Source organism: Drosophila serrata, unplaced genomic scaffold, assembly GCF_035046125.1.
Source record: "Drosophila serrata isolate PLE 108 unplaced genomic scaffold, ASM3504612v1 contig_272, whole genome shotgun sequence".
Taxonomy (NCBI): domain Eukaryota; kingdom Metazoa; phylum Arthropoda; class Insecta; order Diptera; family Drosophilidae; genus Drosophila; species Drosophila serrata.
The window spans coordinates 8,060,893-8,085,964 of record NW_028257170.1 but is presented as its reverse complement, the minus strand read 5'-3'; the positions used below and the strand labels follow the sequence as shown (position 1 = coordinate 8,085,964).

The following is a 25,072-nucleotide window of genomic DNA, read 5'->3' as shown; positions in this document are numbered from 1 at the left end:
TACCGAATTCCTCTTGATAATGATAGAAAGTTCAACTGATAATATTATTTTTTATTTTCATTTCTTATAAATAGTCTTCTTAATTTCGACATAAATTAAAAAATGTAATCAAAACTGCAGACTGGCTGCTTTGTGGCTGCGCTCCAGCTTGCGCAGGAACTCTTCGAAGACCACCACGCCCTTGAACATGCTGGTCTTCTTGTGATCCTTGATTCGGCTCTTGTCCTCCGGCGCCTCCATATAGCTCTTGCTCTTGTCGTCAAAGGCATTGATCTCGTGGAGCAGCTGGGTGATCGTGGGCACAGTGGTGGGATCAAACTTGGCCACAGCGCTAACGCTGAAGGGGACGCAGACCTTGCCCGTGGAGGGATGGATGCAAAATGGGGCTTTTAGCAAATGGTTAAAACCTCGAGTGACATTGATGTCCAATCGTGGATAGAGCAGTCCGAGCTGCACTTCCTGTACTATGTTCTTGAGCTTTCGGCTCCAGGCACTGGCAGTGGAGGTTTTCATAGAATTGGAGTACTTTAGAAAGCTCTCCCACACGAGCCGAGAGTGGGCGCCGTCCTCCAGGCTCTTTTGCAGATAGGACTCAAGCTCGCCACGGGCTGCATCGTCGGACACCATTTGGAGTAGCTTGGTAACTCCTTTGGGTGTGCCAAAGAGATTCTGATCCTTCAGAATGATCTCCTCGAACATGGGCTCCACGATCTTAAGGGCTCGCTTCAGGCTGTGATGCGTTCGATCTCCCATCGGGCATCTGGGCGAGTTTTGGCCCGCAAAACTCACATAGGAGATGGGGTTTAGGTACTCCGCAACGGCGAAGCGACCGCGTCCATCGAGATGTCTCGCCTGGTGATCACATACCCAACAATGGATGCCTCGCCGACCGGAGAAGACCCAGAGTATATGCTCAAAGCCGAAATCCTCGCGCAAAGCAACATCCAGAACCCTGGCGGCCAACACCATGAACTTCCAGCACTTCTGGCACACTTCAGCCTCGGAGCAGCAGGTGCGCACCGGATCGTAGTCCGTCATATCGATATCGAAGACAAGCTCTCGTTGAACCGGATTAAGTCCGCCAGGAACGGTACGAATATTCTTGGGTCTGGTATGCATCACGGGCCCAATGTCCATCTTGACGGGCAGCTTCAAGCAAATCTCTTTCTCAAACTCCGCCTGGGTCTCAAAGCACAAGTATCGCAAGTAGATATCGTCGTGGAGAGTAAACGAAATCTCACGGTTGCAGAATATGCCGTCCTCAGCTGAAGTAGGAATATATAATATAAGAGTTTCATTGAAAACGGAAGGGTAAACTTACTCAGTCCATAGGAGAGCCAGCGATAGAAGGGCATATGAGGAAAAAGTCGCCTATAGTAAACGGGCAACATATCCATCAGCATTTCCCGATTATATGCTGGCACTGCCACCGCCTCCAGCTGTTGCTGGGGAGCCTGGTTCTCCTGATCTGATTTTTCCTCGGGCATTTTTAGTGACTAAAAATAAAAATGTTAGGTTAGTACTCATTCTGATAAATCAAATTAAATTAATTACGATCGAGATCTTATGATTCGTATATTTCACCAAGAAGTCCCAGGTTAATCAAAAGCATTCAAACTTCTTGTCGAAACCTTATATTTATATTTTTTTTTGTTTGATTTTTTCTTTTTCAAAGAGAGATACACGATTGGAGCTTACGAGTTACTGAAATATATATTAACGACATGCAATTGTTAAAAGTACGAGGCTAATTAATTGTCAGTTATGGGTCGAAACAAATTGAATCGCATCGAGCTAACACAATGGAATACCGCTGAATGAACCTGGTCAGAGAGTTCGTCCGATGATTGGCTTAGCTTACGATAGAAATATCTACGTGTATGTATATATATATATTACTATATAATATGTGTCTACTTTACGCCTAGGTTAGATCATCTTTTGTGATAGCTTAAAGATTAGAACACGAAGGGCGGCGTCCCCTTGGCATCAGCATCATGGAGCGGCAAAGGAGACCCAGCTAAATTTTCGCCTTTAGGCCACAGTCAGGCGGATGTCCTGCATCTTGTGCTGCTGCCAGGACTGTGCCGGCTGCCTTGGCGGTGCTGTATTGTACAGCGTCACCGAGGCAATGTGACTATTGGGCATCACCTCGAAGATCAGGTCCTGATAGCCATAGCAGAAGGTTGAGCCGAACGGATTTGCTGTGTTGGTCGAGCTGGCCCGATGCAACACCACTGGCCGTTCCGAGGTGGCCAGCGATCCGCTGATTTCGTCCCACTTGGTGTAAGCGCTTATGTTCACGTGATCTTGCTTCGTCGGCGTCACCAGCGCGTGGCCACTGTCGCTCATGGACGGGTGATCCGCCTGCAGCAGGAACTGGAACTCACAGCGATGGTACATGTTGAAATTGAAGTGGCCCGGATAGTTCGTATGCAGGATGAACTTCTTGCAGGTCTGTGTCCTGGCATCAAACAGCACATCGATGCCTAGGGTGAAATAGTTGAAGAAGATATCGCTCCGCTTGCTCTGCGCCTGCCGATTTACACTCGAGCTATGGATCTTCATCTTATCCTCGCTCTTGAAGAATATACGATTGGGGGCGCCCAAGCTGGTAGCCACGTCTTCGCAGCTGTCGCCGAAGAGCAGCTCCCGCGTGAAGCACTGTCGGCGTGGCTCCAATGCCCGGCCGGAGCCCTCTGTGAAAAGCTTCAGCTTCAGGCCCTTGGTGTGTCCAAAGGAGGTTCGGAGGACGCTGGCCGATTCCAAGTACATTTGTCGGTGATAGCAGGTTAGCGGCAGCGACGGCGCTCTATTTTCGGCCACATTGCTGCCCGCGTAAAGCGACATCTTGGAGACCACGGGAGAGGCGCCGTTCAGGAAGACCAGGGAGCCAAGTCCGTGGGCGTAGCCCGAGTGCAGTTTGCTGTCCACAGGAAAGTAGAAACTCAGCCCGCGGAAGTGCAGGGCAAAGAGCTGCTTGGCCGCATCGTAGACGCCTGGATGCGTGGCTCCGAACGAGTGCTCGATCTGCTCGATACTGGGCAGGACTTCAGGCGAGTTGAAGTAGACGCCGCCATAGCGCAGCTTCACCAGCTTCATGTTGAACACCTCGATTGTCTTAAGACGCTGCACCACCGGATCAAAGATCAGGCGGACGCCGTCCTGTGGCAGGTTGATGATGATGTCCACGCCTAGGGGATTCGTGTCCGAGTACAGAACCTGTACGCCCTTAATGATCCCCACCTGCGACTGGATAATGGCGATGGCCTGCGAGAAGTGCATCCCCAGGACAAACTCCCAGGCGTCGCAGCCCAGCGAGTTCTCCGGCAGGATCTCTAAGTCGAGCATAGTCCTTCCTCCTGCTGTTGGAACGATCGCAGATTGTTATTATATGCTTGCGCCTGCGAATATCGTCACCTACTGACCTTGATTTGTGAAATCAGCTGCAGAATGCGAATATATTCAAGCGAATATATGCGCACTTGGTTGCCAGGTAAATAGTACTACTTATTTCAGGCACTTTCTGTTTCTTTTTCTTTATACAATTGTTTGGTCTTTGTCTGCTGGTTTTCGTGGATGATTTTTTCCGTTCTCTTTACGAAATTATGCAACACAAGTAAATTTGTTTTGTTTGTGGGTCTTTAGCAACTTTTCGTGCCCTTTGGCGTAGCGTTTAGTTGTTTTCTTCTACAGTTTCGGACAAAGGCGAAATGCGCAGCAGAAAAAATGAGATAATAACAAAGTGGCGGTGTTGCCGGATCGTCCACGGCAGCTGATTTGCGAAATTGCAAAACAATCGGGGTGTGGTTACAAAACTAACTTAAAATATTTAATTACATGCTAAACGCTCTTAAATGGTTAATTCATTACTTAAATAAAATATTTAAACTATTTTGGCAAATCCTCTTGCTATTGCTTAATTACTTTGCTGCAGCTGGCAACGCTGCCAGGGTAAGCAACAGCTGATGCGTTATTTTTCGCGCGCTTTTTGTGGGATGGTACAATGGGTATTTTACACTTACTTTTTGTATTTGTCAGGAATATTTTGCTTGAACCTTCAATTTCTTGAGGTTTCCTGGTGAATAAGGCCTTCTTTTAAATACTTTTTGCCTTTTAATTATGTTTAATCGAGGAGAATACTGATTGTTTGTCGCACACCACTTGGCACCGTGCCTGTAAATAACAACTGTTTTGTGACTACTACCAACACTATTCTCCCGCCAGTTACCAACACTGAAAAGATATTTGGAATTGTATGGAATTTGTTTTGTTGATATTCTTAATACAGCCCACTGTTACCTTAACACTATAAAAGACATACATATAAAACCATCACTTGGACAACACACTAAACTATTAAACACTTTGGACCCCATTTTCTGGACACGTTGCCCCACATATGGGGCAGCAGAAACTGACATCCGTTAAGACATTGGCGCTCAGGCAGTAATAACAATAGATGTGGCCACAGCCCATGTGGTGGGGCAGCGTGGGACGCTCCCCACAGAAGGTGCAGGTGGTGCTAGCCGTCATCTTCGGTGCCAGGAGCTCCACGCCACCTTCTCTGTCCTCCAATCGTCGACCAGTTAACTGCTTGCCGAAGGCCCAGGACTTGAGCACCCTTTGCAGCTTGCGGAAATTTATAATGGGCAGCACAAGCCCAAGGATTTCCTGTACAGATCAAAGGGATTATAAGAGACACAACCAAAATAACGTTAGACGCACCATAAATCCTCCCCAGAGAAGCTCACGCGTCAGGTACTTATAACCGATGTCTCTCCTCTGGTTATTTCTCAGACTAATATAATCTAGGCCCAGTAGGTAGTCTACCAACGTGGGTTTCCGGCCTGTCTTCAGAAACCGAAAGTAGTTGAGGATGTTTAGAACCAGGGCACTGTTCTCCGCCCAAGTAATCGCCTGGCTGAACCACTCTACTCTCCTGGTAAGACGCCTCTCTTCCCAGCTTTTTACGTAGCCTGGCAGGACGGTTAGGGCGAAGTGGAGCACTAGCCGGGATACGGTTAGCTTCTCGGCATCGTAGGCAAGGACCAGCAGCTGCTGGCCAAAGGTGGAGCAGCGCTTGCCAACGGAACCAAACCAAATGGCCGACTGGATGAGCAAATCGAGCTCCGGTTGGATTTTGATGAACAGAACGGGCTAGAAATATGTATAGCATTAGTAAAACTTCCGAGGATATCTAAATAAAATGCTTACCGATAAGGCCTGTAGGTTCTCCAGCAGACTATCGCGAATCAGGCGGGTAATGTCCTTGTTCAGATAAATGGCATCTATCTGAAAGTTAAACAAATTCCAATTTTACAGTTTAAAGTAATCAATTTTTAAATTTTAAGCTCACCTGATTAACACGCGGAACGTATTTATTTTTTTCTACCATTTTGTTTATATTTCGGCCTTTAGCTACCTATTCATTTGGATCGTTTTTTATTTATCTGTACTCTGCCCTCTCTTATCAACAATGTGCAGCTGCATAGGGTTGTCGAGTGTACAAAATGGAAACAAATTGCAGGGTAAACACGAAAAATCGCCGGTAAAACAAGAAATTGGTTGATGTAATTAATTACGGGCTTTTCAAAACATTTATTTATATTAATTATTATTAATATGGCATGGCAGTAAAATTGCTTTGTATATTTTTTAGTTATCGATATTTTGGAATAGTGTTGGTAATCGAAGAAAGAGCGAAGGCGCATATGTTTAAATTTGCAGGAAAATAAACTCATTTGCTTTTTAATGTATTAGCAATCAAAAAATTGCTAATGTATCAAATCACGCCACAGGTTTCTACAACTCCTGTATTGGACATTTAGGAAGCATTTTCGTGCAACTTTTCAAATCGGACTTATGCAATTTCAGTCAAAACAAAACGAAACGAGGCGGCGTACAACTTGTTTGGGAGCCGGAAAATATATCTAACTATGTCTTGCAATCGCCTTTATTGCCGTTAACGTCTTGAAACGCACAAACCAGTTGGTCAAGCCCGACATTTTAGCCATTTTGTTGAGGAGTACAAGTTCAATGATTGGCCCCGGCTGCTGCAAATTATGGTCAGTGGTCGGGTGAGTTGTGATTTTATAAAAAGTACATAATTCACACTTTATTACACAATTTACAATTCGTTCGTTCGATCTCTGTAACAAGTTATACATTTTACGAGAAGACATATAGTATACATTACAGATAACAGATTACAGTTTATAGTTTATAGATTATAGATTACAGTTTAAAGATTGGTAAATTCGTCTGAGCAGGTAGTGATGACTAAGGATGAGTTGAAAGCGGAAGATACACGTAGAAGTTATTCGCTATCACAGAATAAAATACAATATACAAAATGTTAATGAAGTGAGCATGGCCACGGGGGAGGTCCCGAAGTCTAGTGAAGGTCCCGCCCCGAATGGTCCGTGGCATGTGTGTGTTTGCTGATGTCCTAATTACGAGATATGAAGCTGATTCCATGGTCGATCGATGTGGATCCTCATAATCCTCTCCGTCTACTTCTCCTTCTCCTATATTTCGTCCTTCTCCTCCTCAGGCTGATGAGTAATTTGGCTAACTCTAGTGAGCAGTGATTCCCTCCTTAGTAGTGATGATCGTGGATTTCCTCATGGTGGTGCACTGGGGCAGTCTTGTGAACCACGGCGTTGAAGCCATTGTGCTTGTCGGCGGTGTAGTCCACGGTGCGAATAGAACCATCGGGCTCAACCAGAGAGTACTGGCCCTTGACGGTGTCACCGTCGCGGGTCTCGTGCTGGGACTTTACATCTCCGGTGTGGAAGTCATTGACTCCGTACTTGAAGGCGTACTTGGGAGGGGCCTGTAAGAAATGGTTAATATTATTTAAAGATTAATTGATCTTTGAGCATATTTAAAATCGGAGATTATTATTGTAAACCTTTCATGTATTTTACAAAAACTTTTTTTAAGTTTTATATAGAATATCTCTCTGTTTTTTACTGATTGTCAAACCATAAAGCTAAAAGAAATATATGAATGAAGTAATCTGCCAATAAGAAGATTTAAATGGCGCATAATGTTTTTCAGAACATTATAAAACTTAATTAAGTCTAATTATATTCAAAATATTTTGAATATTTTTAAAGCTCATTGACTTAATATTATGCAACCTGTTCTGAATAATTTTCAGTCATTATTTTCCAACTCACATAGTAGTCCACATGTTCGTCATGCCCCTCATGCTCGTGGGTCTCGTAGTGAGGCTGCTCATGATGCACATGCTCGATCTGGTGGTGTCCATGGTCTTCGCCCAGAGAGATACGTTCGAGCTGGTGATGACCGTACTCGTGAATTGGCTCTGCCTCATGGTGGGCCAGGTGCTCGTAGCCATGGCTCTCCTCGTAGTACTGGTGCTCCAGCGGATAGGCCAGACTCAGGCACAATGCCGAGGCGAAGATCAGATACTGGAAGATGAAAAAGGCAGGTGCATAATTAACAAGAGGAGCCCAAACTGAAAACATAAGTCCCAAGACCCCAGAGATCAGAGCCTATAGCCTGTAGCCCGGCTAATTGTTTCCGTTAACGAAGTGGAGGCGAGTGGCGACTGCTGCAATTAGCGGTGGCCAATTCGTGTGGGTGTAAGAGCTCGAGGGGATCGGGAATGAAGCTATCCATGTAGTGCCTGCATTTAAGCTAAATACTTGAGGTTTTCCTCTGGCAGAGCCTAATGAATTCGTAATGAATTCCTATTTGCTGTGGTCGACTGCTTTTATTGTTTGGCTTTACATTTAGTGGTTACTTTGTGGTTTTCTCGCAGCCTGCAAATAAGTTGGTTAGCTTAGAGGGAGTACGGTTAGCTAATGTAAATGTTTAAGCTGGCCTTTTGTTAACTTAATAAACTAACTAACTAAAAAGATTAATCTAGTCTAACATTTGCATTCGGTTTTGTGGTTTTTGTTTTTAAACACTCTGTATCTGTTTCTGTTTCTCTGTTTCTGTATCCTTTTCAAAGGGTATTGTTATTTAAAAGGAAATAAATGTATTTATTTGGGCAGCTAGAAAGACCATATAAAGCCCATAGTAAGTGACTCCTTTTATTGAAAATTTCCATATTTAAACACTCTTTAAAACACATCCTGAAGCTAATATCCTTTTGCAAGCACTTTTTTCCAACTATATTTCTTTACTAATTCACTGTTTCACTGATAGCTTTGGCATGTCCTTTAAGGATATTTTTGTTACAGTTCATTGTTCACACTGAGGATGCGATATCCTTAATCCTTGGCTGCTGCTGCTTCACCTCACCTTGAAGGCCATTTTAGTTTGAATTAATTTAGTTCGCGCTTTGTTTGGAGATCACAAAACAAAAGGTAGCTGTAGGAAGACTGCACGCAACGACTTTCCACCACTGAATAATGTGCTTGCAACGAAAATGTGCGGCTTTTATATGTTAGGAAGAAAGTGAATCGACTGCCAGCAGTGGTGGTGGTTCGCTCGATTGGTGGATCGGTGGATCGACGGTGGTTCAAGCAGCGGCGGCTACGGCGGTGGTTCGGGCAGCGACGCTGCCGTCTCTGGTGAGCGGAGCGTCTTTTGAGCCAAATGTAAAACAGTTCAGGCCTCGCTGTTTGCCATTGTTTGGGGTTTGATGTTTGCTGCCGAATGCACTCAGAAGAAAACTTAAAAGGATGTTGGAAAAATGAGCTATTACATTTAGAATTTCATAAAATATAACAAAAGAAACTAATCATCCTTAAGCGTAGTAAGCAGCTTAAAAATTCTTTTCAAAACCTATTTCCCAAAGTTTGAATTCTCGATTTTCAAGCCCATTTTCTTTCAATTAAAGACATCCCTTTTCCTTAGCTTTTTTTTTTGCTCAGTGCCTCTTGTCCCAGGACTCTTTGTGTGTCATTAGTGACGCATGCGATGGCGTTGATAAGTCGTCATCGGCGCTGTTGATCGGCAGTTGCAGTTGCAAGTTGCAACATTGCCCCGCTCCGTTCCGGCGTTTGTTAATAATATTTTTTGGAATTTTCGTTTTGGCCAACTCTCGGCCTATTTGCATTGCAACGCCATAGCTCCGTGGAGCCGCTGCTCTGCAAGTACGCTCATTAAACGCAGTTTGACCCAAATTTTCGGCCTGATGATTTCTTTCGTGGCTGCTGCTGGGCAAAGCTTTGGTTTTTTTTTTCGGGGCAACCTTCTATTGCGGCAGCCTCCGGTTAATCGTTTACTTTTAATGCGCTGATTTTCGTAAATCTTAAATCGTAAATCGTAGATGGTAAATGGTAAATTGAATTGGACCTGCAGGCTGCCGGGCTGTCTGGCCCAATAAAATGTTGTAATACTTAATTGTTGGGCTTAAAAGCAGAAAAAACAGATGTATTGTTCCACATACTTGGGCTGGCCTGTACTTCGGAGTCAAAGTTAAGTGCCACAATTGCATTGTTGTGGGGGAAAATTAACCAATTTTTAGTGGGTCTTTCGTCAATTTGCAAATGGATGATGGCGCTAATTAGCCACCGAAGCGTAGAGCTTTCAGACTTGAGGGTTCTCACCTCAAAGGTTGTGACTGCGACAGTCGTTTTGTTAAGCGCACTCAAGTGACAGAAATGTGTTTTACCTTTTGGCAACATTTAGGTCTGATGTAATTTGCTGTAATGGAAGCGAAAATCAAGGTCGCTGACAACAATAGTTAATATGGGAATATATTTTGCATTTATAAAGGAAAGTCATAGGTATATATCCCATAATAGTACTTTATAAAATATAAGAAATTCCTTAATATTTTTCCCATCAATTTCACACCATAAACCTCGAAATTTCCTGCCCATCATCAACTCATTCCATTCCCATATTGGCAAATCTGGTTCATAGGCAAGTTGTTTGCCAATAACTCGAGAAATTATTCGGCTTGGTTTTTGGATTTCGTGCAACCACTTTGCATAGTCCCAATTCACAGGCTCAGTAAGATGGCTTAGACATGGATGTGGACATGGGGACTCCAATCCAATCGGATCAAATCGAAACGAATCGAAATGACATCTCGGGTTGATGTACTCTTAAATACAGACACAATTTTAATTGCTATATTATGGTCGACAACGTTTGACAACATTGCGAGACATGACAAACCGCCAAGCAGCGGCTACAAAAAGCAAATAGTTTTTGTTTCTTTCTTTTTGTTTGCACGTTGATTACCAATCCAATCCGCCACAAATCCCGGAGCAGCACAAGAAATATGGCAAATAAAATAAATGCTTAATTATGGCCCACGATTTGGGGTCTACGTCTCCTGATTTTGTTTTTTTTTTTTTGTGCTTTCCAGCGCAGCGTTGGCGTTGCGGCAGGTGCATGAAAGACAAAACAAAAATAACGCAAGTCAACATGCCACACTCGACTACGACTCACACTCTTTGCCGACGAAGTCGTCTTTGGTGCATTCCAGCACATACACACATGATCTGCAGCGTTTCTGCCGCTGCATTTGGCAATTTGGCGAAGCGCCTCAAATTCGAACTCGTTACTGGTACAATTTTTGGGTCTAAATTGAGGAAATTTTCTTAGAGGGTACATAAAAAAAGGGAATATGAAGGATAATATATATAATTTTAATACGATTTTCCTATTAAATATCTTACAAATCTTGTAGATATTTTATATGTAGTCTTTCCGATCTTATATCAGTGCAGTTTAGTTCAAGAAACAAATTAGTAAACTAAAATAGTTTGTATTTCTTGTTCAGTGTATCAAGTTAGTTTTATATTTAATTTACTTGTTTCCCCCATTTTTTCTCTGTGATATGCAACATTTTTCGCCTCATTTCGCTGCTATTTATCGCCTCAAAATTATTTTTATATATTTTATTTTTCGCCGACTGTCGTCGTAATTGCAGACAAAATTTCATTTTGTGTTTGCTCTGCTCCGTGCGCCTTGGCCAGCAGGTGTTAATTTTTTGGTTAGCCATAGTTTAGATTCGCTGGCCGGGCCAGAGTGTGGCTTACTTTTACCCAGAGCACTCTTGGCCACTCAATCAATTCCCACTCACAAAAGTGAAAAGTCAAAATGCGGTGCTGCTGTGTTGTTGGTTATGCGCATGCGCGCATGTAACAGCTGCAGGTAAGCAGACCAAGCAATTACCTAGTAACTCATATTTACCGTTAGACATTTAGTACATGCATTAACTTGGCCAAAAGCAGCCGAACTGCTCCTGCCGCAATGTATTTCTGGCGTACATTTGCGACATCGGGGGCCCAAACAAAAAAATAAAACAATGGAATAAAGTTTGTTACACGTGAAGAAAATGATAGTGGAACCCTTTAAAGGTGAGATTACAAGAAATATCTTTTTAGCAAGTATACATGTATAGTAAAGGTCCATAAAAATTATCTTCCTTTCGACTTAAAAACCTCTTTTAGATCGTTCTTTAAAAATATTGTAATTGTGTTAATTTTTCTGTTAAGAAAAACCTGTTCTTAAATTGAAGTAGAAACAAAAAGCTATAATAATTTATTAGAAAATTGTTCAAAATTGTTGTACAGTAACTTGATATAGAAATAAATCAAATGTTCCTGTTTATATTTTCTGTTTTAATAGCTTTTTTAAAGGACCTCCTTTCAACTTGCAATAATATTTTTATTCAAATTAAAACAACAATTACCGAATTAATTTATTGCGGTAGAAGGAAATAAATTAAGTTTTAAATTGTATTTTTTATAGGTAAAAAAGTAGGTAATGTTATGTTTGGCAAACACACAACAACAATGGCTGGCAATCAGCTGCAAACTTTGACTTTTGTCTCATTGTTTCATATTTATTAGAGTCCCGGCTGAAACCTTACAACTTAACAAGCCAGCGTCGCGTGCATCTTTCCCAAATCCAAAACAAAACAAAAAATAGAAAAAACTGTTGTGGGAATTGCTTTTGCCGGCACTCTTGCTCTTTTAATGGTTATCCTTTTATGCAGCTTGGCTTACGCAACCCAATATACAAAAAATACAGCAGCGATTGTGGCTGCTGTAATTGAAAATTACACTCGAAGAGCCGTCGCAGAGTGCCAGGGCATCCCAACTCATTCGATTGCCGGCAATTTATATTAATTTATTTGAAGGCAATGCGAATAAAACACGAATTTACTGGGCGACTATCCCCCTCTGGTTCGGGCATGAAATATGCGTGTGTGTGGCCAAGAGGAAAATGGCAGAGAAATATTCCACTAATTGCGAGCGCACATTGAACTTACAAACACACACCACGCACGATGAAGTTGTTTTCCTCCTTTTTCCCCAGCGGTCGTATGCATCCGTCACACAGTGCGTATGTGTAATAAAAGTTAATGGTAAGCAGCTCGGAAAACAAGTTGAAGCGGTGAAAATATCAACACATGTCCACCCATTTGACACATTTGATGGAAAATAATTGCTTGTTAAATGCATCAGTCACACCGTGAGTATGATATATGTTTGCATATTTCATTTGCTAAAATTATTAACATTATTATACATCATTATATTAGTAAAGTTTGCCTAATTTAAAAAGGAAATGTTTTCAGGGGAAAGTATTCCAGAAAAAAGTACAAATAAGTAATTAGCAACATGTTCCTAGCAACATTTGCCTAGCTACATTTTCTATCGTTTTCCGCCTTGTTATTTGTAGGTTATTTTACTCGGCTTTCCTGCTGTAAGATGATAATTTAAGTATAATTAGAGCACAATTAATCCTTTTCAAGTTTATAGCTCCGGATATTGGGTATTCCTCTGTCGAGCACAATCAACCATAGTTTTCTAACCACATATTAATTGGTTTATCATTACATTTCTGCAATAAAAAATCTATGTAACATTCCTCATTTGATTTATACTTATTTATAAAGGTACCAAATCATTTATAAAAATATATTTTTTCCAATTAATTATTTTAAAATCTTTGTTTTAATTTACTTATTCAAATAACTTCATTTTTAGGCGAAATTGTCTGTCAAAATCTTGGCACACACACAATTTTCCCCACGAATAAACATTAGCCTGGATAATCTCTGTCAGCTTCAATCTGCGCATTCTTCATTATTCAATCGCATCCAGAGCCGTCATAGCCGTCAGCTTTGATTATGCATTCGCGGAGAGCGCCAGAGCCATGATATAACTGCCGCCGAAGCATAATCTGAAAAGCCTTTCAACGGTAACAAATAATATTCACTTGAATTCGGTGCTGTAACCAGCCGAGGCGGCAATTGCACCCGCCCATCAGGCCCGCGAGAGTTGAGTCTTAAGCTTCGGCTGATGGCGTTGACATAATAAATAGCCGAAGAAATTAATTAAATGCAAATTGCCAAATCACATAATCATATCATATGGCAGCTGGGACACTCTTATTCCAATCCCCTTGAGTGTCTGTGTGGAGCAACACGCGGAAAAGTGGCAAGATTGTTGCCGAGACTTGTCTCGCCGCCGCGCTGCGAATTTTCCAATTGATTTTGTTGCAGCTCTCTAATTGTATCATTGACTAATCAAAATATTTACGCTTTGCATTCACAGGCGGTCGGTAATTGTTAAATATTTTAATTTCGCTCCGCGACGAGTGCCACAGCCATTTTCACACGTTGAGGAAATTGGGCGGCATTGCCGTGGCTTTTCCCATGGCGACTTCCTTGGAAAGTCGGTGTCTGTGTCTATGCCAGTGCTGTCTCATTAATTAAGCGGCAATCGAATGAGTGTCGCCCTCTCTGCCACTTCCTACAATGAAAAGCGCTATTTGCCTTTAGCTTGTTACTTTTTAACTGTTTTTTTGCTTGCAGGAGAAAAGTAGGTTAAATACTTTTACCTTATTCGGCAGCCGGCTAATTGCTGTCATTTTTGGCATCTCTGGGTTTTGTTTTTCCTGCTGCCACTGCCACAGCAAAGATGTGGCCAAATTAACAACTTTTCAAGCGCGCCCGAACCGGATATTATGAAATTTACCTGTTTCGGCCATATCGAGATTATAAAATGGCTAAATTTATGCAACTACTGGAAAACAGGAGCTGAACCAGCTGCAGCCTGCAGTCCCAGCCCCAAATCAAGTTGTCAGCGTGGACAAATTTATGGAATAAATCTCACATTTTATTGGGCCTGGCCGCAGGGACAACGCCCACGCATCGGGCTCAATGTTAAGTTGAAGTGCAACTGGGACGGGCAAAAAGCGAGAGGCACCCGACGACCCACTGTGCGGCTACGTAATGCGCTCACAGTTCGCTCACATTACGTATACGTCACGCCCTAGACGAAATCGAAGCGAATCGCAAGCACACTTTCACGGAGCCACCCAGTGGTGCACCCAAGTGGTGCAAGCAAGTCGATTGCCTCAGCAATTAGTTAATGACCGAATATATATGCCGCAGAAGAAAGAAACGAAACGTAATGAATTGGAATGGAATGAACAGTAGCAGCAACTAAATTAGCATACAATAAAGCGAGCGAGCAAGACTGGCCAACTTTCCCTTAAGAAACAACATAACATAACATGATAGTAATAATAATAATAATTGTAATTAAATAATGGAACTCTGGAAACAAGAATTGAGCACAAGTCAGATATATACTGACCAATCTCCTGGGCTGGACTCTTCTCAGCCAAGCATAAAAGTGAATGCACCTCCGATACAAATTCGTGGGCAATAAAAATCCCACTATATACAAATCTGAAATGCTAAAAAAACAATAACAGATACACTTTAAAGTGTTTGGTGTGCTTTTGGCAGCAAATTTCGCAATCGACGGCGAGTGTGCGTGCCACAAATTTAAGCTGCCGCAATAATGGAATAATAAATCAGCATAAATATGCATCGGATGCGAGAGAGAGAGTAGAAAAAACAAGCAAAGAAACCCACAACGAAACAGAAATCAACATGCATTTCGCATTTCCTTCCGTTTTTTTAACTCGCCATGGAAACGCATTTGGAAATTTGGAGCAATTAAATCGCAAAACCATTTGCACTTGGACTGGAACGTGATCCGGCCAAAGTCTTCCTGAATGCAAGGAATACCCCAGCAAAACTCCGAAAAACCCAACCCATCGTGGGCGACATAGATTAACCCACAAAGACATATACATATAGCAACACTTCAAAGGCGGCTAGCGACTTGGATTGGGATCAAGACGCGGCGGGACCAATTTGCACCCGGAAGATATTCAAAAAATGCCATGCTGTGTGTATATGTCTCACCTTTATTGCAGCCCCAATTGGCTTGAATTCTTTTGTTGCCTTTTTGTTTCGGATTAATGGCTAAATTGTGATCAGTGTTTTTTATGGCTTAGATACTGGCGAGACAAGACTTCCATAAAAAGTGAAAGAAGCTTACCCAATCACCTGGTGAGGGCTGGGACCAGAGTCTTAACTAATATTAGTTAAATAGTAATATGATATCACTCGCTCTAAAGTTGTAAACATAACATTTAAAACCACATAAGACATTTGTAAAGAAAGTTACTCAGAAAATGTATAAACCGACGTATATTATAATTATTTTTAGCCATTCATTAACTTTCTATAATTTTTCATGCATAACCTTGGGATTTAAAATGTATTTGCATTTAATTTTGGGTTCATTTGAAAATGTTTTTGATTATTAAATATATATTTTAAGACTTAAAGAGTTTAATTATTTATGAATAATATATATTAATAATTAATAAGCATCTTTGTAGACTTTTTCTCAGTGAATTTCCAGTAGCTTGGACATTTACTTTGGCCTGACTTCGCTAAGATCGGGTAAATTCGCAAGGAATTCTCTCCGATTCGCCTCAATGGTTCGCTGTTGCCAATTTGCATGGTTAGGAGTAGCATTATCCAGTGGCTTGGGAGGAGGCAGGCTGGACTCTGCCTCCTCCACTTGCGGGGCCTTCTCGGCATTATTTGCCTTAGCTTTATTGTATTTAGAAGTCTCTGATTTTTGGGTTTCTGCGGACTTGCTGGACTCAGTGGTGGCCTTGGTGATCTCCTGCTCCGTAGGCAGTTGGAAAGGAGCAATGGGAAACTGTTGGGGTATCACGTTCTGGATAGGCATAACCTGATTGGGAGTCTTGCCCTGGATTACATTGAGTACATCTGGCTTCAGGACATCCTTGGTCACATCAATGTGGTTTAAGTCGAGACCATGCTGCTCCTTCAACTGCTTAGCCACATGATCCGCCACATGAGAGACGCTCACATTGAGGTGACTCATGGGATCCCAGGTAATGTTGGCAGGAGATTCCACCTTGCTCCTATCCACCAGGATATCGGGTCTTTGGGTGGGCCACACTGCCTTAACCTTTTCATCGCCCATTTTGTAGTTGTGCATCTGGGCAGAGTAACCTTTCTTCTCGTCCACTGTGTATTGGGTGACCTGGATGACTCCATCGGGTCGGGCATAACCGTAGCTACCCTGGATGCTACCATTCACGAAGCGGCGTTCTTCCCGGAATTGTGAGTTGTGTGTTTGCGGATCATCGATCTCATAGCCAAAGGCATAGGTGTTGGGTCCTATTTTTTTATACATAAGAAATTAAATATGTTTTTAATTTAAAGTATATATTATTAATATTATTAAATATATTGCCTACCGTAGGGCTCGTGCAGAAAATAATGGCTCACTTTGGCTTTTGCACTTTCATTTTTTGTTGGTGTCTTGGCATAGACTTCGGTCTTTGCTGGAGCTGGACTGGCCAACGTGGCGTATACTTTTGTGATTAATACAATAAGCTGGAAATATGAAAATTTAAGGCATATATTCAGGGGTTCAGTTGGTTGGAAAAATAACTGCAGGTAGCTTTAAGCTTAAATAATGGAAATTAGTTGAAGTTGAAAGTTAAACATTTATCAGCATTTTATTTTATATTTTTTTATACTTATTCCAAGATGTTATAAGTACGCACTATTTATATTTTATTGTTATATGGTATTACGGCCAACATTAACCAGAACTCTTAATACATTATGTAAGAGTTATTACAGATACAGCTTATTAATATATCTATATAATAGATTTATTGTACCAATTTTTTAATGGAACGTTTTTAAAAATATCTCTTCATTTGTTTTTTATAGTATTTGTCTTTTAAACGTATGTGTTTTCATTTTTACATATGGCTCTAAAATAGTTTAAGTTATGTAATTGTAATTTTATTTTCCACCATTCTGTTCCTTTATACAGTTTTTAATTATTCAAACAATTTACAGAACTCTCACTTCCTTAACTATTCCAAACCTATTGATTTTATTTCTAGTTTTTAAGTTCTTTGCGATTTTTTATAATTCGAAAGCACTTACAATAAACCAAAATAAATTAGACAAACATCCCATGATGAATACTGATTACTTTTTCCTATAGATTTATAAAATTTATTTCAATTTTAGCTTTTTGGCCGGCGAGTTCCGCGTACTTTCGATAGCTCTAAAAGACTGAAGAACCGAGAACCAAAATTGACAGGTAGATGCCCTCCTCCAGGTGGGTGCGAATCCCAATTAGAAATACTTCACCAGAATGCTAAGTAATTTTCCCCGTTTTTTGTTTGTAATAATTATGGCCCCGTCATGCTAATCTTGCCGACCTTCGTGATTATTTCTTAAGCCAACCAAAGAAAGAGGAATACATAGGTTGATTTTTTTTAAATATGATTTTTTATTTATTTTTTTTTTAGTTTTCTTTTTCTATTTCCATAATAACGTTTTTCGCATTTCGTTTGCTGTTTGCTGCTGTTGTTGCTCTTGTTTTTGCATACAAATGTTTATGGGGAATATATAGTACATAAGTGTAAGGCTCAAATGAACGTTTGAGACGTGAGAGACATGTGAGAGTTGTGGTTTACTTTTCGTCTATCCTCCTTAAATGAGTACAATGATATTAATTATATTTTTTTTGTGGCTTTTTTCGTACATTTTTCATCGTTTTGTCGTTTATAATTAAGCTGCATAATGTTTATAAATACACAATAAATGTGAAAAATACTAAATGCAAAAAATGAAACTAGATACAAAGGTGTGTCAGACTGAGAGTGAGTGAGTGAGTGAGTCGGTGAGTCGGTGAGAGAGACAGACGGATAGAGAGAGAGACAGTTGAGTGAATGAGAGAGTTTGAGGAAAGAGACGGAATGAGGACACGAGGAGGATAACGGGGACAACAGAGAGTACTAGCTACTAATGCACAATGACCGGCCATCTCAGGATATTTACAGGATATACACACATATAAATGTACAGCGTGTTCAGTGCCTGCCAAACCATCGGGGATCCCGCCATGGCACACAGTTTGGCTCTGAGGGAGCTAGCACGCCCCTTACAGGATCTCTCTTTTCGGGGCGTGGCAGTTCGGGGATCCTCCGCACAAAGTTTGGCAAAGTCACCGTCCAAGGCTTTCAAGGGAAGATAGCATAAATATATAGAGATTATATAGTCAAGAAACAGATCGAGATAGATCATATAAATATATTACAAAAGTTAAGCTTCGGAAAATAGAAAACAAAGAAAATAAATATAGTTGTATGTACAGAGAGAGAGAGAGAGATAGGGAAGAGAAGCTATCCACTAGAAGCCCTTTTAGCTTATCCTTAACGCTAGTATCCTTGGATTTCACATCTGCCGACATTTGGCGTGCAAAAGTTTGCCTTGGGAAATCGGTTCTGGTTAACTGTACATACACATATATACAAAGAAATATACAACATTTATCATATATCATATGGGATGAACACTGTCTCTCCAATAAAAAATTAACTCCAATCTTCGTTATCCATCAGGGTCGTCATCCGCGATCAAGTCATTCCGAATGCCAAGTCGTTATGAATTTGCTTTGAATGTTGTGATTTCTTGGTTTTGATTTTTGTTCGTTTTTCCTTCGTCCATGCCATGCCAGGATCAGCCGGGTTCCGGGTCTCCGCCTCCTAAGGACGGTCCCGTCTTAAACTCTTAGCTACGCTTACTTACAAAAGAATTCTCGTTGTTTTGTTTATAATTTTTTTTTTGTGTTTTTTTTTTCATTTTTTGTTTGTGGTTCCTATAAAGTTTCTGCTTTTGTTGTGGTGGATAAATGAGAGCAAGAGGGAGAGCACCAGAAGGGGTGACTGTGTCAGGCTCCTCGCTTGCTCGCCTAGTAGTGATGCAGCAGGGGGGCATGTGCCAGGACGGGGGCATGCACCACCGGCGCATGGGCAATGATCTTGGTGGGGGCGGTCTTGTGGACGACGGCATTGAATCCGTTGTGATCGTCGGCGGTGTAGTCAACGGTGCGCACGGAGCCATCGGGCTCAACCAGAGAGTACTGGCCTGGAAGAGGATGGGGAATTAGGTTTAATATGGAGATTAATATTACAAATATGTTATAAATATGTTAATAAATATATGTTATATATTTTCTTTATAGTATTTTTATCGTAATTTACTTAGAAGCATTTCCTTGGTTAAATAAACAACCAGGACTACTTTAATGTAAATGTACGTTATGGAAATTCCCAAAATAAGTCGAGTAATATATATATGTATTTAACAAGATTAGCTTAAAACATCCTTCTAAAAATGATTTAATGCAGCTTCCCCCACCAAATTTCCTGAATTATAATGATTATTCGTTTTAATTTTAACTCAACAAAATTGTTTTTTAGAAAGACAAATAAATTATAGATAAATAATGTCAATATTCATTAGTAAATAATCATTAAATAAAAATAAATTTAAAAATAATAAGAACTATCAACCTATATCACTACATATTATATTTATAAACGAACAGATTCCATTCACATTACTTGACTCCCATTCTCCCTGATTGAGACGTCTTTTATTGGTTGGTCGAGTTCGTTGCCTAAGTCTTTTGTTTTAAGAAGCAAAATTGTTAAAATAACCTGATAATTTACGTGGAAAACAATTTAATAAAATCTTTAAACTTCGTTTCCAACTATAATCAAAGTTTCGATATAAATTTTGGCTGCCTGAATTCAAGTTCGTTGCAAAACAAGATTCAAATCAATTTAATTAGAAACCAAAATGTAAAGGGTAACAAAACCCTTTTTCTTTATATGTTGCTCAATTTTGTAGGTACGTTCTTTTTAATACAACACTTTTATAAGACTCCATTAAGATATTTTACCTTGAAAAGTTTTAAATTTTATTCAACTAGTGGCAACTTACCCTTCACAACATCACCGTCACGCTCCTCAGCCTGCGACTTGATGTCGCCAGTGTGGGGATCCTTGATACCATAGTTGAAGGAGTACTTGGGATAGGCCACCGGCTCGGCGTGGACGGCATGGACGGCGTGCGTCAGGACGGGCGCATGATGCACCAGCGCCGGAGCATAGTGGCCCAGCTCGATGGGAACGGCCTGGGCGGCGGCGAACAGCAGAGCGATGGCAACAAAGTACTAGAGTGAAGAAGTGAGTGTCAGGATCGGGGATTTGGATACACTTGGAGGTACCTATGGGCTCTATGGGTTTTGTTTTTTTTTTTTATTGTATGGGGGAAACGAACACACACCTTCATTATGTTTTTTTTTCGAGCACGAACACGACACGCGAACACGTAGCTTGGTTAAGGACGAAGGACGACTGGACGCTGATTCCTGTGCAGGAGGCTGTATCTGAGGAGAGCTCAAGCGAATGAGGACCGTTAAGAGCACGAAATCGTTAGCTGAACTGATGTCTGCAACGATGACCAAAAGTATTTATATACGCGTCGGCCGTCGACGACTGCAACCCGACTGCACAGACGACGGCTTGGTGTCGACTCGGATCTGGCGGTTGCAGCTGCCACGGGCGGCGGGTGGCTCGGGGGTGGCCAGCCATGGATGCCAGATGCAGATGCCAGCTGGGGAGGGGGCGGAGTGGGGACTGGAGACTGGGGCCCAGCGAACCACGCATGTGCCACAACAATGATCCCCGGTCTGGCGAGAGGTGCGGCATTTGTTCCGCGGGCCGAGAAGGCGTTCGGTCGTCGGTTTTGCTCGATCGGTGACTTAGTTTCGCTGACTGTTTGTCTGCGATGACGGGGCTGCAATTGAAAGCGACACTTTTGCATTGGCTCTAATGATCTAAGCTCTTTATTTATTGATTTGCCGACATAATTACGATCGTGGCACGGCCGAAAACTATATATATAACATATATATATATTTACCATAAACCGACCTGTATCTGTGGCAATCAAACGGGGCGTCGTTATAATTACCACGCCAACGCCGCCAAGTGTTGCATACTGCGTACTGCGTACCGCGTTCGTGCCACGCAATTTGCTGCCCGACATTTTTTCGCCCAACTCCAGTTCGAGTTCCAAGTATTTCCACAATCTCGGGGAGAACTGCCAATGGAATTTCAATATTGGCAAATAGCTTGACAGGGCTCTAAGCAAATCAAACGCCGCCCGATCAATATCTTTCGGAGGCATGCGACAAATGTTTGTCGCCAAGATTGCCAAAAATGATAAATATTGGATGGAATTCGGATAAGAGATTGTTGCGGAATGTCTATAAATATTATAGCAAACTATTGTACTTATTTTTAATGACTGGTTTTTGTCATTAACTTTTTTATTTGAAGCTCTAAGCATTGGAATTTCATTATGTGTTTTGAAAAGACTTTTGTGTTCTTTTCTAGGTTGAATATTAATGTAAATGTATACATTTATTGCAGACATAAATAATTTATTTTTTAAAAATAAACAAGAAAGAAAGCTAAATTCAGGAAACTTGTATTTATATACTCTTGAAATTTGCAATCGAATCGAGTGTTGATCTTAACTAAGCTTAAAATATTCAGATTCTTTGAATCGATAAATCTATATATTTTATAAGAAAATTTCTCTAAGTAAAAAAGAGTACTCCTTTTACTTCGGAAAGCTCTTTTATATTTGTTTTTATTAGTTTAATAAATAGGCAATAAAAGTTTACAATAAGTAAATAATAGAATTTTGGCCAATATTAAAAAAAATGTATCTTATTTGTTAAATTTTGATTCCTTTGGAAGATGGCAAGATAAACTTGACTAATGATTATGATAAAGATAACATGTGATATATATAAGCTTCATTCTCGTAAAATAATAATATCCTAAAAGGATACACACATCAATGTTGAATATTTGGTTTAAAGGATTTTTGATATTCGATACCGTCTTTGGTCTATCAGCTTAACATTTATAGGGCATATTCAGCACATGTATGGCTATACCTGGTAGTAAAAAATTTGGTAAAGGTTAAGAAGATTTTATTATACCCAAGACAAAAACTCAACAATATTTTTAAATAATCATGAATGACCAATAAATATTTTGTAAAAATGTTAGGTTTTCTGTGTTAGTTTTTATTCAACTAATCATTTTGCTTTTAAATATTTTAAAACTAAAATTTCTGAACATCTTTATGGCAATTTTAACGAGGTAACCCCTTTTAAAATTTAAAAAAATATGTAAAGTATGTATGTTAATAGTGTCGGAAATAAGTCCTTCACTGCGTTGGAAACTTTCAAACATTTCCATATTGTTTAAGTAAATTAAGCCGGGCTTTATAAGCCCCAACCAAAGTTTAAAGTTCCCCCCTTCCCTCCCAGCTTACTTAACTCTTAACTTAAAAAACACTACCTTTTTGACACTTTTTCAGGCAACACCCACAACAAACAAACAGCCAACAGCCGCCGCTCTGGCATGACATATCAGAAAATTATGATTGTATCTTAAAAAACACACACAAGTGGCCATTAGGCGGGGGCAACTGTGCAGACTGCACTTGGGCCAAACGATGGGAAAAACTCCAAAATAGGAGAATAAAAAATAAAATAACAACAAAATAGAAAAAATACACAAAACCCAGATCGCACTATAAGAGATCACTTTGGCCTGGGCCTGGCCATTAGCATGGAAAGCGGAGACAAAGACACAGAATCGACTTACATAAAACGTTTTCGGGGGGCTTTAAAGGCGACACATTTACACGGCTGGCCGAAAATCGCTCGAAACAATTGCCAACGAGCCGCAGAAAAAAGAGTTTGTTCCACAAACAAGTTGGCCACGTCACGATCGCACTTTGACAGAGGCTGTTCCCCCTCAGAGTTCAGCGTCAGCGAACAGCAAACCAACAGCAACATCTAGCTACAGCAACAGCTTCAGTTTAGTTGGTTAGTTGGTCAGCGTGGACAAGACAGTTGGAAAATCGCAAAAATGACTACAACAGGCTTTGTCTCCGTCTCCATCTCCATCGTCGCCGTCTCTCTGTTTTCCTCGATCGATGTTTAGTTGCGCAATTGTCGGACTAAGACCTCCTCCTCCTCCAACTCCTACTCCTCCACCACGATCCTCCTCTCCTCCATCGAGGAGACATTTGCTGATCGATCGATCGAGCGAATTGTTTGCATGCGTTAATTGCACTTGTCCACGCACAGTCTCCCCTCCACCGATACCCCCAAAAGAACTTGTAATGGATATCTCTCTGCTAAGCTCAAGATTTATTATATTTATGGCTGCAACTGTCGATAACTAGAACAAACATTTTTGCCTTGATTTATGCCCCGCGATTTGGCAGTTTGTTTGCCTATGTTTGGACAATGGCCTGATGTGGGAGGTTTACTAGCTTTTGGGCGGGATTTTGGAGGAGGTAATGGATCCATTTGAACATTTAAACGCACTTTGCATGGTTTCAAACAAGACTAAGCTGAGTTTGAAGGGGTATATGGAGTTTGAAGGAAGGTAGAAACAGTATAGTAATAATTGTATTATATATAATATAATTAAAAGATATTTAATTATATATATATTTTACTTACAACTATTTTGTAGCTTATTTAAAAAGAGTTTTGCCATCTAAATTTTAATAATTCTCATTTGAGCATAAGTTTACATGTTTCTTTATTTTTGTTTAAATGTTCTTCTCTTGTAAATAAAGTTTTGTAAAGATTTAACTACTTCTTCTACTTACTTGAATACAATTCTGTTCTTATTTAACTTCTTACTCAGTAAACTACTTATATTTCACTATAAACTAGTAACTGCCTAGTCGACCCACTTTATTTGAATCAAATTCTTCTAAAAAACTTACCCATTGGCTAAATGACTTGACAGTTATAGATTTGTGGCTTGATTTATGCAGTAGGCAAAGCGATTTATATTTGTTTCTTTCGTGATTGAGACTTTGAAGGTTTTTTTTCGGCTTGAGCATTATCTTTGACTCTGAACTGGACAATAGGCCTCGGGGTTGGTTCAATTAGAAAGTGAATGTAGTGCACATTCCACGCAATGCGATCCAAGGCGTTGCACAACGCTGCGTATGCGTAATGTGCCATATATGGATATGCGTATATCCGGTTTAAAATGTATGCACTTCCACCCAGATCACATCCGTTTTGCGATTATGAAATCTTTTGCACTTCCGAAAACCTTTTGTAGATCTAATTACGCTTTTGTTTGGTGTGTCTTTGTTAAGGTGAGACCTTTGAAACGTTTAGTTGTAAATAAAAATGGAAAGGAAACAAAGTTAGCAATCTGTTTAAGAAAATATTTCATTTAAAATTTAAACTATGCAAATTAGGATTAGAATAATTTAAATATGCCATGATAGATAAGCCAAGTTACTTAGATAAATGTTTCTAGGAACATGTTTCTGGGAATAATTTTAACTTTAAAATCTGGTATTTAAAAAATGTGAACCCGTTTTGAGCTAACAAATTCTTCCACATTTTTCTAAGCTTAATATATTCTTAGCTTAGAATCTTTAATTTTCAACTTTCCTAAATTTAAAAATAATTAAAAAACAATTTGTATAGTTTACATATTCATAGAAATCAATAAAAACATATTTCCCTTCAAAATTCTTAATACTTTATAACCATTTTGCTCTAGTGTAAATTTGCGAAATTAAACCTGTTTAATTTTGAAACCCAGTCAATGTAGATGTTATATTTTTTATTTTACGGCTTCTTAACACTTTGGCTAATTAAAACATTTCCAAGCAAAGGGGGATTCTTGCACGTTGCCCGCAGACGCATGCTAACCATATTTAGCCGGATTTAGTTGGTCTCTCATTCTATATGCCGCCGAAAGGGGTTGAGATTGGACTACGACGATTGGGTTTCGATCGAACTTAGATCTGGCTTCGATCGGGTTA

General features: G+C 40.4%; 6 protein-coding genes and 1 long non-coding RNA gene across 10 annotated transcripts; 1 reads left to right on the top strand and 6 right to left on the bottom strand.

Moving 5' to 3' along the window:
- Positions 1–30: 30 nt before the first annotated feature.
- On the bottom strand, positions 31–4,216 carry Prim1 (DNA primase small subunit). Of its 2 annotated transcripts, none has more exons than XM_020960978.2 (3): positions 4,026–4,216; positions 1,322–1,496; positions 31–1,265 (listed from the first exon to the last, which is right to left on the bottom strand). In XM_020960978.2, exons 2-3 carry the CDS (start codon positions 1,485–1,487, stop codon positions 109–111), a joined length of 1,323 nt encoding a protein of 440 aa, XP_020816637.2. In that variant the 5' UTR covers positions 1,488–1,496; positions 4,026–4,216; the 3' UTR covers positions 31–108. The 2 variants fall into 2 exon arrangements, with proteins under 2 accessions (XP_020816637.2, XP_020816638.2); XM_020960979.2 differs by lacking the exon at positions 4,026–4,216 and adding an exon at positions 1,555–1,704.
- Positions 1,619–4,032, bottom strand: LOC110190471 (PHAF1 protein CG7083). 2 transcript variants are annotated; one of them, XM_020960980.2, is made up of 2 exons: positions 3,429–4,032; positions 1,619–3,365 (listed from the first exon to the last, which is right to left on the bottom strand). In XM_020960980.2, the coding sequence occupies exon 2, from the start codon at positions 3,349–3,351 to the stop codon at positions 2,035–2,037; it is 1,317 nt and encodes a 438-aa protein (XP_020816639.1). In that variant the 5' UTR covers positions 3,352–3,365; positions 3,429–4,032; the 3' UTR covers positions 1,619–2,034. The 2 variants fall into 2 exon arrangements, with proteins under 2 accessions (XP_020816639.1, XP_086689545.1); XM_086833419.1 differs by having other exon boundaries at positions 1,619–3,362; positions 3,429–3,898.
- Positions 4,217–4,254: 38 nt separating the features above from the next.
- On the bottom strand, positions 4,255–5,517 carry Pex2 (peroxisomal biogenesis factor 2). Its single transcript, XM_020961219.2, has 4 exons — positions 5,360–5,517; positions 5,218–5,295; positions 4,729–5,160; positions 4,255–4,674 (listed from the first exon to the last, which is right to left on the bottom strand). Exons 1-4 carry the CDS (start codon positions 5,396–5,398, stop codon positions 4,360–4,362), a joined length of 864 nt encoding a protein of 287 aa, XP_020816878.2. The 5' UTR covers positions 5,399–5,517; the 3' UTR covers positions 4,255–4,359.
- Positions 5,518–6,085: 568 nt separating this feature from the next.
- Positions 6,086–8,395, bottom strand: Cpr66Cb (Cuticular protein 66Cb). 2 transcript variants are annotated; one of them, XM_020961338.2, is made up of 3 exons: positions 8,284–8,395; positions 7,188–7,442; positions 6,086–6,838 (listed from the first exon to the last, which is right to left on the bottom strand). In XM_020961338.2, the coding sequence occupies exons 1-3, from the start codon at positions 8,293–8,295 to the stop codon at positions 6,602–6,604; spliced, it is 504 nt and encodes a 167-aa protein (XP_020816997.1). In that variant the 5' UTR covers positions 8,296–8,395; the 3' UTR covers positions 6,086–6,601. The 2 variants fall into 2 exon arrangements, with proteins under 2 accessions (XP_020816997.1, XP_086689546.1); XM_086833420.1 differs by lacking the exon at positions 8,284–8,395 and having other exon boundaries at positions 7,188–7,757.
- A 222-nt stretch (positions 8,396–8,617) lies between these two features.
- LOC147643531 (uncharacterized) lies at positions 8,618–13,302 on the top strand. The gene is made up of 2 exons (XR_015271836.1): positions 8,618–12,423; positions 12,942–13,302. It is a non-coding gene; the product is annotated as an uncharacterized LOC147643531 (long non-coding RNA).
- Positions 13,303–13,990: 688 nt separating this feature from the next.
- Positions 13,991–18,578, bottom strand: LOC110190680 (uncharacterized). Its single transcript, XM_086834321.1, has 3 exons — positions 18,519–18,578; positions 16,558–16,696; positions 13,991–16,477 (listed from the first exon to the last, which is right to left on the bottom strand). The coding sequence occupies exons 1-3, from the start codon at positions 18,576–18,578 to the stop codon at positions 15,696–15,698; spliced, it is 981 nt and encodes a 326-aa protein (XP_086690447.1). The 3' UTR covers positions 13,991–15,695.
- Positions 17,596–24,904, bottom strand: LOC110190717 (cuticle protein 8). The gene is made up of 3 exons (XM_086833421.1): positions 20,462–24,904; positions 20,117–20,348; positions 17,596–19,255 (listed from the first exon to the last, which is right to left on the bottom strand). The coding sequence occupies exons 1-3, from the start codon at positions 20,465–20,467 to the stop codon at positions 19,080–19,082; spliced, it is 414 nt and encodes a 137-aa protein (XP_086689547.1). The 5' UTR covers positions 20,468–24,904; the 3' UTR covers positions 17,596–19,079.
- Positions 24,905–25,072: the final 168 nt, after the last annotated feature.

Bases quoted from the DNA above. Each gene is read 5' to 3' on its own strand.
- Prim1 (XM_020960978.2), bottom strand. From the start codon at position 1,487: ATGCCCGAGGAAAAATCAGATCAGGAGAACCAGGCTCCCCAGCAACAG. The intron at 1,266-1,321 runs GTAAGTTTACCC...TTCCTACTTCAG, and splicing joins CTGGCTCTCCTATGGACTGA to CTGAGGACGGCATATTCTGC.
- LOC110190471 (XM_020960980.2), bottom strand. From the start codon at position 3,351: ATGCTCGACTTAGAGATCCTGCCGGAGAACTCGCTGGGCTGCGACGCC.
- Pex2 (XM_020961219.2), bottom strand. From the start codon at position 5,398: ATGGTAGAAAAAAATAAATACGTTCCGCGTGTTAATCAG. The intron at 5,161-5,217 runs GTAAGCATTTTA...ACATATTTCTAG, and splicing joins AGAACCTACAGGCCTTATCG to CCCGTTCTGTTCATCAAAAT. The intron at 4,675-4,728 runs GTGCGTCTAACG...TGATCTGTACAG, and splicing joins TTCTCTGGGGAGGATTTATG to GAAATCCTTGGGCTTGTGCT.
- Cpr66Cb (XM_086833420.1), bottom strand. From the start codon at position 7,499: ATGTTTTCAGTTTGGGCTCCTCTTGTTAATTATGCACCTGCCTTTTTC. The intron at 6,839-7,187 runs GTGAGTTGGAAA...CATTTCTTACAG, and splicing joins ACGAACATGTGGACTACTAT to GCCCCTCCCAAGTACGCCTT.
- LOC110190680 (XM_086834321.1), bottom strand. From the start codon at position 18,578: ATGTCGGCAGATGTGAAATCCAAGGATACTAGCGTTAAGGATAAGCTA. The intron at 16,697-18,518 runs GTGGATAGCTTC...TCATATTTCCAG, and splicing joins ATAAGCTAAAAGGGCTTCTA to CTTATTGTATTAATCACAAA. The intron at 16,478-16,557 runs GTAGGCAATATA...ATAAAAAAATAG, and splicing joins TTTTCTGCACGAGCCCTACG to GACCCAACACCTATGCCTTT.
- LOC110190717 (XM_086833421.1), bottom strand. The intron at 19,256-20,116 runs GTAAGTTGCCAC...ATCCTCTTCCAG, and splicing joins TGACGGTGATGTTGTGAAGG to GCCAGTACTCTCTGGTTGAG.